The sequence below is a fragment of the Lottia gigantea genome (genome assembly GCF_000327385.1).
Source record: "Lottia gigantea unplaced genomic scaffold LOTGIsca_158, whole genome shotgun sequence".
In the NCBI taxonomy this organism is placed as follows: domain Eukaryota; kingdom Metazoa; phylum Mollusca; class Gastropoda; family Lottiidae; genus Lottia; species Lottia gigantea.
In genome coordinates, this window is record NW_008707924.1 from 397,698 (window position 1) to 409,892 (window position 12,195).

General features: G+C 36.0%; 1 protein-coding gene across 1 annotated transcript; it reads right to left on the minus strand.

Moving 5' to 3' along the window:
• Positions 1 to 6,400: 6,400 nt before the first annotated feature.
• LOTGIDRAFT_173425 (hypothetical protein) lies at positions 6,401 to 7,225 on the minus strand (the record flags this gene model as incomplete). The annotated part of the gene is made up of 1 exon (XM_009050902.1): positions 6,401 to 7,225. One exon carries the CDS (start codon positions 7,223 to 7,225, stop codon positions 6,401 to 6,403), a length of 825 nt encoding a protein of 274 aa, XP_009049150.1.
• Positions 7,226 to 12,195: the final 4,970 nt, after the last annotated feature.

The following is a 12,195-nucleotide window of genomic DNA, read 5'->3' on the forward strand; positions in this document are numbered from 1 at the left end:
ATAGGGACAAATTGCATAAAATGGTCGGCGTCACAGGGACATCCTTAAATGTCAAAGGTAAATGTACGTTACGATTTAAGTTAGGCCAAACCAACATTAAGTACGAATTTCATATAATACAAAATTTAGGCAGAGATATGATTCTAGGGAACGATTTTTTTCAAACTTTCGGTATTATAATGGATTATAATTGTCACACCATACGTTTAGATAATGAAATTATTCCATTGTATTCTCGATCAAAAACTGGGCAATATAAAACAGTGAAATTACTGCACATCCGGAAGTCTACGCATGTCCCACCAAACTCATCTAATATTTTAGAACTTAAAATTCCGCATTATATGAAAGGAAAATGCATATTATTTTCACCAATCGATACGTGTAAAACCTTATTTGATCAACCCGGCCTATTAATATCCAGCAGTATTCATTGTCCCACAAAAAACAAGTGTTCATGTGGAATTAATTGACGAAACTGGCTCCTCCTTTAGAATTAACCATAAACAGATTTTGGCAGTCGCGGAAGTAATCTCACCTAATAGCATTGTTAACGACCAAAGGTCATCCGTTTGTTCAATTAATAAAGAGGAACGCCCACTTACTTCAGACTTCTCAGCGGTGTTTGATTGTAAACAACTGGAGCACATCGAACCGGGTGCACGCTATCACCTAACATCTTTCTTGAGGCAACACGCTGATATCTTCGCCGCTAATGACCTGTCACTTGGAAAGTGTGATATAGTTAAAGTTAAATTGGACACAGGCACAAATCCACCTGTTCGGTTAAGGCCTTATCGCATTCCATTACTTCAAAAAGCATTAGTGGATAAACAAATTAATGATATGTTAGAAGCAGGTATAATTCGTTCAAGTAATAGCGAATACTCTTCACCGATAGTTCTTAAACCGAAACCAGATAAATCGTACCGCTTTTGCGTAGATTGAACTGTCAATTGACCAAAAATTCTTACCCCCTCCCAAACATGGATGACTTAATTTCGTCTTTAGGTGACTGTGAATTCTTCACGTGCTTAGATTTTAAAGAATGGCTTCTGGCAGCTCGAGATGGACGAACATTCCAAACACCAAAATATGTAATAGCCCGGCAGTTTTTCAAACGACTTTGATTCCGACGATGAGCATGATGAACGCACAGCCAGACTGGAATTGACGTTTCCCGGCAAAATTCAATCAGAAGACCCGGAGATCCGCAAATTACGCAAAGCTTTAGCATTTGGAACAGACGACAAATCCCTAGACGAGTATGTTCTCTTATCCGGCGTTGTTTATCACATATCCCGACCAGTTCAAAATGATAAAACCCAACGGCTGCAATTAGTAATCCCTGATTCTTTCAAAGTAAAAATTTTACAAGATTTTAACGAATCACCATTTGGATCTCATACCGGCATTGATAAGCTTGACGATAAAGTTCGGAGTAGATATTTCTGGAAAAACATGTACAAAGATGTTGTCACTTTCATTCAAACTTTTGTCAAATGTACCACCCGGAAGTTAAAAAAGCAGAGAGCCGAAATTCAAGAAATGCCTAAACCGGTATACCCTTTCGAAATAATCGGAATTGACCATGTTGGCCCGTTAACAGTTTCAGATAATGGCAATAGATATATTTTGTCTATTGTTGATCATTTTAGTACATGGGTCGAATTGTTTCCTCTGCCTAATAAGACTACAGAATTAGTTGCAAAAGTATTATTAACAGAAATTATTCCCCGCTATGGTTGTCCTAAGCTGATAATTAATGATCGTGGCATGGAATATAACTCAAATGTGTTAAAACAATTAACAAAGCAATTAAATATTAACAATATCAAAACCAGTAGTTACCATCCGGCATCAAATGGAAAAACAGAAAACATTCACGGCTTTTTAAACAATAGTTTGGCAAAATTAATTCGAGATGATCAGCGTGACTGGGATGATTATCTTCCCGACATTTGCATGGCATACCGATCATCTGTCCACGGTAGTTCTAAATATTCTCCATTTTTTCTCAATTTCGGGAGAGACGTGTGCTTACCGATGGATACACTTTTAGGTCCCAAACTAAAATATTTCGGAGAAGATTATGTCCCAACTACCCTTTCTCGCTTAAATGAAGCTTATGTCAACGTCAAAGACAATTTAGAAGAAAGTCGACGTAAACATAGGGAATATTTCAATACCAAATGTAAACAAACAAAATTTGAAGTAGGTGATCCAGTTTATTATTATGATCCTACAACTAAATTAAACCATTCTCGAAAATTAACGACTCATTGGAAACCTTATTATCGCATAATAGAACAATTCTCACCGGTCAACTTTCGAATCAAACACCAATTAACTGGCAATACAAAAAAGGTTCATGTGGAACATTTACGTTTGGCTAATCCAAATATTTCTTGGGACGAAGAGCGTGGGGACCCCAAACATATTCTCGACAAAGTCCAGCAGAATATCGACGATCAGGGTCATAGACAACAACCTCTCCGTGCTACTCGAACCTTACCACGTCCTCAGGTTGTTAATCCTACTATGCCATTAGCGGATTCAGTTGACTCAGACTCGGAATTCGACTCTGAAGATGATATGCCTTTAGCCCGCGTTCAACATGCTTTGGGTATTCAGACTGAACCACAACCGTATACTTACGCTTACGTTCCTCCGATTGATTATGATACCTCGGATTCCGAAGATTCTTTTTATATTTCGTAGTGTCACTAAGTATGTTGTTTACTCTACATGGTAGAGACATGAAACATATATTGTTTTACTCTACAGCGTAGAGAAATGAAATATAAACGTTACTAATTTCGGCCAGTTGTTCTAGGTGTTCAACTTTGGTTATCCGGAAGTTACGTTTGCGTTGGTAACTTTAAACCGCCATATCGTAGGATTAGGTGTGTATTATGAGGGTCTATTAACTAGGTGTTAATTACCATAGATTATTTCTTTTTACTGATATCCGCTGCTTTCTTTCGGTGATTCTACCATAAAATCTCAGTTGGCCTTATTGTGTGGTCCAATTTTTGAGTAGGTTGTATAGTGGTTTTGTTAGTACTTAAATAGGAGTTGTATAGAGTGGTTACGTTGTATATATAGTTTTGTTTTAGTTCTTCTTCTCTACAGTACCTGAATTATATACTTTCAGGTATGGATCGACAGTTAGCCTTGTGGTGTCCCATTTTCTTGTTACTTTTAATCCCTCTAGCCATGGAAAACAACGTTCAGTTCGTTCTGCAAAATCGGTTTTACGCATCATACAGTACCTGGCTACTAAATTTTAATATTGATTTGGCTCCGTTGACCCGGCCTCTCCAACAATTAGAAGCTTCCATCAACCTTTTCGGAAAATCCAAAGATAGTTTAGTATTACCAAATCCCCAAAAATGAAAAAATTAAACAGTTTCGGGCCTTAAACGACAACTTAGTCAAAATTTTAAACACAGAATATGATCAATTGCGCACAAAATTTTCCAAACTTGAATCCCATTTTAATAACTTTAAATTTCAAGTCACCACCTCTTCTAAACCTGGTCGTTCTAAACGTAGCTTGTTGCCCCTTGGTGCAGTTCTTTCCTTTCTCTTTGGTACAGTTAGCGAGGACACAGTAGATAAGATTAGAGACAAGGTTGATTCTTTAAAGGCGTCACAACAAAAAATTGTACATGTTATCGAAAACGGCTTGACCATCTTAAATACTACAGTCAAGAATGTTGCATTAAATAGGCACTCTATTAATCTTTTAGTCAACTCCGCTAATACTTTATCTCAATGGATCTCCCAACTATATTCAAATATTCGAGACGGCTTAGAACCTCAAATTCATTTTGTTGAGCTTTCCCAACAGTTATCTGGTGTGTTTCACATTCTTCATTCCACGTTCCATGATGTTCATCAGTCAATTTTAGATTTGCATAGTCAGATTATGGAAGCTATTCAGGGTCACTTGTCGACAAACTTAATCTCAACTGTTCAATTATTTTTGGCCTTGGAAGAAGTGCAGCAGCAAATTCCTACTTCCTTAGAACTTCCCTTTCCCTTGATCAAACATAACCTCCGCAAATATTTTTCTCTCCTCCGCGTCACCTTAGTACCCAGCTAAAATTCTTTTAATATCTTAATCCTCATTCCCCTTGTCCAAAAATCCTCAATCTTTGAATTATATCACATTGTCCACGTTCCATCTCGCATCAATCACAATACTTCTTTAACATATGACATTTCCCATTCACATTTTGCTATTTCCCCAGACCGAAACGTTTACATGCTTCTCCATGACCATGAGGTCACCTTTTGCAAACAGCCGCTTTCTCATTTTGCACTTTTGATAAGCCCGTAATGTCTACAAATTTTGCTCATTCATGTATTCCGTCTCTCTTTTTGCATAGTGCAAAATTAGTGCGCCACACTTGTAAGGTTATCTTTTCACACCCCCCACCTTATCCCATAGTTAAAACGAAATTGGCTCCTTTTTTAGTCCCATTCAAACGTCCTTGGATCTTGTTTGCTTTGATCCGTCCAAAAATTTGATGAATAATATACCTATTACCCAGGGAGTTAATATTATCAACATGCCAGTCAGTTGCTCCGGCCACAATCCCGCTTTTTCCATACCTCATTATTTACAAGCAGAAAGTCGCTATCAAATTCGCCAATCAAATTACGAGTTACTGGATCTCTCCCAATATTTGTTCAATTTAACACTTAAACAATTTCCAAATTCCACAGCTCTTTCTAGAAAAACCTTACTCAAGACCCTTCCTAAATTCACCATCCAAGACAAGAGTCTACACCATTTACTTTCAGAAATTCAGGACATCAAATATTCCAATCCCATGATGAATAATCCTTTTACAATGAAAGCTCATTGGCTATATAACTTTCTCTTCTCCCTTATCGCCTTACTCGTCCTCTTATTCTCTTCCTATTTTTTCTATAATAAATGTATCAGACCTCGACGGACATTGAAAAATCTAAAACGGCAAATAGTGCAGTCATCGAATACCACTCAATTAGCAACAACTTATTCGGCAGTGTTACCAGTTCCAAAGAAACACCAGAAAGCTTCCCCAGAAGATATCCCACCCAGATTACCTCAACGAAATCCCGTTTCCGAACCTGAAGACGACGACCCTTACCGAGCACCAATGTTTACCCACACCATTGAATTAATCGCCTAATCTACCACATAGCGTCCTCCAGCGAACCTATCCAGATTTCCAGAAGATACCTACCAATGCTCACGTGTGTGTTATTTTGGAAATAGGTGTTGATCGGTCATCAACATGTGTGCCACGTGTGTGTTTGTTTTTTTTTTTCAGCGCTAAGACATTTCCGGAAGGACAAACAATTTCTACAAAAAAAAAAAATTTTTTCCGATCTGCATGAGCATGTTCCTAGATTTTGTTGTTTTATTTTTCTCCTGTTCGCTTTTTGTGGTATATTGTAATTTTTTTTATTTTTATTTATTTTTGTTTTTTTTTTGTTGTTGTTTTGCTTTTAATTTTTTTTTTGGGTTGTTCATGAAAATCATATTTATGTATTTTCTAGATTAAGGGGGATACTTATGCAATATTGCTAATCGTTGTAAGAGATTTACATTAGTCCAGAAGTAAACTATAGGGAATCACGGGGGGTAGCCTTCAACATGTAATAATCAAATAGGGGTAATCACGGGTGGTAGCCTTTAATCTGTAATCTTTAACACTTTTAAATTAACATCGGTGTGGTGCTTAGGTAAGTAATTAGAAAGAGATGGTAGTATACAAAGGAGACCTATCCCATGTCGGCAGGGAAGGAGACACTGAGAGATTAAGAAACTATAGGGGTATAGAAAAGGAATCGGTCAGGCATGGCAATTAGGGTTAAGGAACAGCAAAAGAAATATTTCATATGTTGGCCATCTTGGGGGGAGAGATAAATAGGAGTGTAGTTAGGGTTTGGGTTATTCATTTTTTAGCTGGGGAGAAGATCGGATCGTTCTAATATTCTAAGAGTCTTGGGTATACTTCTTGGATTAGTGTAGATCTCCCGTTATTGAATGTAAATAAAGTGTTGTTAATATCTTAGCTGTTATCTCATTTGGAAAGTAAATTCATAGCCGATAGAAGTCCGTATCCAGTCTCTTACCAGACTATACAGTTGGTAAGAATAATCTACTTTGCAGTTTGCAAGTAGAACCCAACAAACAAGCCTGCCAACAAGCAGCTTGTCTACATCGATTCTATTGGTCTGGGTATGTGTACGGGTTTTTTTTTTTTTTTATTGACTTTAACCTTCATGGGAAAATCTATTTCAATCAGACATCTACCTCGAAAAGTAAACGCTTCCGTTTCGTCGATATCGAATACGTTTTTAGGTTCTCCATCTACGCGAGAAGCTACTTTTATTTCTACTTTGAATCCATATTTGTTTGATTTATATCTTTTCTATCGAAGACAGTATCAGTTTCGAATGGAAGATTGAAATAATACGACTTGTCCGTGACAATAGCTTCTAATTTGGTCAACTTTCTCTCTTGCCTCAAAAAATCGTCATCAATTCTAGATACCAAAAGACTGACTTGTTCTTTAATATATTTTTTGATATCATCTTGAAATTTATTTTGAAGAAAGTTTTTAATCACACCCACTTCTTTTTCTAATTCGTCCGTGATTTTAGTATCCAAATCAGTCAATTGTCGTTTCAACGTATCTTTGTCAATGGGATGTGTGAGATTATTAATTATATTTTGAACATCTGATTTTTGCTTCGCGAACTTTTCGTTCAATTTGAATATTGAATTTTGTAACTCAGTTTTGTCCACGGTCTTGTCTAGTTCTCCTAGCAATCCGCTGTTTTCGCCAAGTTTTCTTTCTATAGCGGTTAGTTTTCGTTTCAATCTATCCTCGTTTACATTTGGGTTATCTATTAAACGTTGGACGTCTATTTTTACCTTCGTAATCTTATCGTCTAAGTTAGATATTAAATTTTGCAACTGACTTGTTTTATCCACTTGAATAAGACGTTTCAAACTCGTTAACTCATGTTGTAGTTTGGGTTCATCCACATAATTTTTAATATTTCGTCTGAAGTATCTTTTCACGTCAGTTATTCTATTTTCAATATGGTCCTTATCTATTTGAATTGCGTTTATTTGATCCAGTAAATATTTCTTGTTCACGGCATCGTTATCGTTTCCTGGAAACTTTAAATTAGTTATTTTGAAATTGTTCATATCGATATCCCCTTGTAAGGTGTCTCCGCAAAAAAAGGTTTCGCTTTGTTTATAAACGCCGTAGAACTCATGGGATTTTTAGATTCTAGAGATAAAGACCCTAATCAAAACTTGTTTGCCATTTTTATTGAGTTAAATTTATTATAATTTCTTCAAACTTTTCTCCCAAACTCAACCGATATAAAACCCAAAGCGACAGCTGTCCACACAGCTTTTGTCCTGGCATTTGAATTTGAAACGTAGAACATTTAATTGGTTTGCTAGTCAATTTCGTTATCTCTTCTGTCGGTTCTAGACCGAAAGAATCAAAGAAATAAAAATTATTCGAAGAATCTTTGTGTAAAGCAGAGTGATGAACTCCTTTTTGATCCGACGTATGAATGTTTGTGATGGCGTAAAATTTACCTTTCTTGTATTTCAGTTCATCAATTTCATCTCGAATGCAATAATAAAACGGCGAGACGTTCAACTCCTTTGCCCATTTCACAAGTTGAAAGTTTGTGGTCGTGTCTTTTCAGTATTTATCGAGAAATGCATTCATTTTTAAAAGTCAGTTTTTTTGAAGTTGATAAAACCTTTCTGAAATAATGATTTTTGTATTAAAGTTAAATCCCGAGATATCAAAAATATTTTGAGGTGTTATGTTTTTCGAATTCTTTCGGAGTATGCGCTAAGTATTGTTGAAGACCCAATTGACGAAATATATACGTAGTTTATGTTTGAAAAACTTGTATAACATTCTGATAAAACACATTCAATAATATTTTGAAGATAAATTTACATTTGAATTTTAAAAATTTTAATCTAAGAAAGCGTAAATGCTTGTCGACATCTAAATTTCCTAACCTTTCATCTAAATCTTCATTTTCGAGAAATGCATTCATTTTTAAAAGTCAGTTTTTGTTCTTTGTCTTGATCGATCAATTCATACGTGGGAGGTGATGTGCTATTTATTTTATCAACAATAAATATCTCGTTAGTCCAATACCCGACGTAACCTTTCTGAAACAATGATTTATATTTAAAAATACGAACTCGATCTCCAACTTTGAATTTGGGTTTAATATTCAAATTGCTAATCTCGTTTTCAAAGTTGTTTCGAGTGTTGATGGACTTTATGATATTCGGGTTATTCGAGGCTTGCGTTGGCGTCACACCTATAGACGAATGTATTTTGTTATTGTATTCGTCGACAATAACTGGTAATATTTTAAGCCATTTTTGAGATTTCAAATCCGTGAATTTCTTGAATAATTTGCTTTTAAGAGTCCTGTTGAATCTTTCTATCACTACGGCCTTACCTTCGTTATGCGTGCTGTAAATTCCAAACCCCAGAGATTTCACATTTCTGTTGTAGAATTCGCTTCCTTTATCAACCCACAACTTTGGGGGTCGTCTGTCGGATTGTTTCATAATGGTTTCGAATGCTTGTTTGACAGTCAGACCCGATTTGTTTTTCAAGGGAAAGACCCAAACGTATCTCGTGTATATGTCGATCGCCGTCAAACAATACTTGTACCCTCTCTCGACTGGCATGTTGATTAAATCGGCTGACCAAATTTCATCTTTATCAAAAACTTTGACTTTCGTCTGCTATGCCCATACCCAATTTCAATTTTACCTTCAAGAGTTTTATGATAAGAGCCCTTTGTAATTTCTCTTTGAAAGTGGGATTGGGAATATTTTCAAGTTCGTGTATCATTTGTTTGTCTGCTTGGTGTCTGAATGTTATGTCTTTGTTTCTGTACAGTATGTCATGTTTGAGCGCTGCTGCGTCAACTCTATTAACGGGTTCTTCCCCTGGTTTATCATTTTCGTCAAAATGCAGATCTAATCTCGTGCCTGGACACCTATAATTGTACCCTGGGAGATGTTTTTCTCCGGGATATTTTGACCATGGGAATCCAGGAAGAGAACCCAATGACTTTTGAATGTCTCCCGCACCGAAATACGTTTAAGGAGGATGGACATTTATTAAAGACATATTTGTTCAATAATGAAATAAACACCATATATTTTTAATACGGAAGATTTAATACAGGAGAAAACTATTCAAGCCATAGAAATGAATCACTTTATGAAATGTCACGAGCGATCCTAATAAGAGCGGTCATATAAGAGTGGTTTGAAAAATGAGGTCACGAGCGATCCTAATAAGAGCGGTCATAGTTATCTCCCGTCTTACACTATTGTCAGTCATAATTTAAAGGTCACGACCGCTCTTATTAGGATCGCTAGATATGCGTCATCCTTTGTTCTTCACCACTTGTTCTATTTTCGAAAATCTGTATCAACAATGTTGAAACCTTGGATATTTGTCACAGAGTTTGGTAAAAATTCTTGGCCTTTTTCTATCCCCTTACCGATGGTTTAAATATTCTTCGTGATATGAAATGTTGGCATCTATTAAACTTGTGACTGGAATAAAACAAAATCCAGAATTAAAATAAAAGTTAAATCAAACAAAAAGAACATACCTTGATTTTGTATGATTAAATTCCTAATCTTCAACAAAAATTGAGACACTGCTAACAGTTGAGAGTCTAGACTGTCTGTGCTGACGTTGCACGCGTGATATGTTAATTATAGCGAGACATATATCCAGTCAACAATAGAGGAGTGATTGTTACTAGGCATTAAAGGTATTTATTAAAGATAATTTTAGGTAATTCCAAAAGTAGCTAGCTTTGTTTCAAACAACAAATCACTTATTTCATCCGAAGCGAAAGCCATAGGATCTGTTGCGGAAGCCGGAAAGAGTATTAGCGAGGCAGTAAGGCTAATTAAAAACAGTTAGGGAAAAAAATGGGAATTTCTTGTTGCAAGGGACTGCTGCACGAAATGTGCTCATAATCAAATAAATTTTTATCTTGAAAAGTTACAAAGCTACAAAGCTGAAATTTTGCACGCATATCCACATGGATAATCTAGACATTTAGAAAAAACAGAGCTCAAAAATCTCCCATAGGGAAAAAGTTAGCTCAGGAAAAGTTGCCGATATTCTGCTCTTATGGAGGGTAAACGTCCAATACCTAACTTTGCCAAATAAGCCCATTTGGCCCATGTTTTGGACTTTTCCTACTAATTAGACCCCAAGGACTAGGAAAAACACTTAAAACCTAATTAAAAACAATTAGGGTAAAAAATGGGAAATTCTTGTTGCAAGGGACTGCTGCATGAAATGTGCTCATAATCAAATAAATTTTTATCTTGAAAAGTTACAAAGCTACAAAACTGAAATATTCCACGCATATCCACATGGATAATCTAGACATTTAGAAAAAAACTGAGCTCAAAAATCTTCCATAGGGAAAAAGTTAGCTCAGGAAAAGTTGCCGATATTCTGCTCTTATAGGCCATATGGAGGGTAAACGTCCAATACCTAACTTTGCCAAATAAGCCGATTTGGCCCATATTTTGGACTTTTCCTACTAATTAGACCCCAAGGACTAGGAAAAACACTTAAAACCTAATTAAAAACAATTAGGGAAAAAAATGGGAATTTCTTGTTGCAAGGGACTGCTGCACGAAATGTGCTCATAATCAAATAAATTTTTATCTTGAAAAGTTACAAAGCTACAAAGCTCAAATTTTGCACGCATATCCACATGCATAATCTAGACATTTAGAAAAAAAACTGAGCTCAAAAATCTCCCATAGGGGAAAAAGTTAGCTCAGGAAAAGTTGCCGATATTCTGCTCTTATAGGCCATATGGAGGGTAAACGTCCAATACCTAACTTTGCCAAATAAGCCGATTTGGCCCATGTTTTGGACTTTTCCTACTAATTAGACCCCAAGGACTAGGAAAAACACTTAAAACCTAATTAAAAACAATTAGGGGAAAAAATGGGAAATTCTTGTTGCAAGGGACTGCTGCATGAAATGTGCTCATAATCAAATAAATTTTTATCTTGAAAAGTTACAAAGCTACAAAACTGAAATATTCCACGCATATCCACATGGATAATCTAGACATTTAGAAAAAAACTGAGCTCAAAAATCTTCCATAGGGAAAAAGTTAGCTCAGGAAAAGTTGCCGATATTCTGCTCTTATAGGCCATATGGAGGGTAAACGTCCAATACCTAACTTTGCCAAATAAGCCGATTTGGCCCATATTTTGGACTTTTCCCACTAATTAGACCCCAAGGACTAGGAAAAACACTTAAAACCTAATTAAAAACAATTAGGGAAAAAAATGGGAATTTCTTGTTGCAAGGGACTGCTGCACGAAATGTGCTCATAATCAAATAAATTTTTATCTTGAAAAGTTACAAAGCTACAAAGCTGAAATTTGGCACGCATATCCACATGCATAATCTAGACATTTAGAAAAAAACTGAGCTCAAAAATCTCCCATAGGGGAAAAAGTTAGCTCAGGAAAAGTTGCCGATATTCTGCTCTTATAGGCCATATGGAGGGTAAACGTCCAATACCTAACTTTGCCAAATAAGCCGATTTGGCCCATGTTTTGGACTTTTCCTACTAATTAGACCCCAAGGACTAGGAAAAACACTTAAAACCTAATTAAAAACAATTAGGGGAAAAAATGGGAATTTCTTGTTGCAAGGGACTGCTGCACGAAATGTGCTCATAATCAAATAAATTTTTATCTTGAAAAGTTACAAAGCTACAAAGCTGAAATTTGGCACGCATATCCACATGCATAACCTAGACATTTAGAAAAAAACTGAGCTCAAAAATCTCCCATAGGGAAAAAGTTAGCTCAGGAAAAGTTGCCGATATTCTGCTCTTATAGGCCATATGGAGGGTAAACGTCCAATACCTAACTTTGCCAAATAAGCCGATTTGGCCCATGTTTTGGACTTTTCCTACTAATTAGACCCCAAGGACTAGGAAAAACACTTAAAACCTAATTAAAAACAATTAGGGAAAAAAATGGGAATTTCTTGTTGCAAGGGACTGCTGTATTAAATGTGCTCATAATCAAATAAATTTTATCTGAAAAGT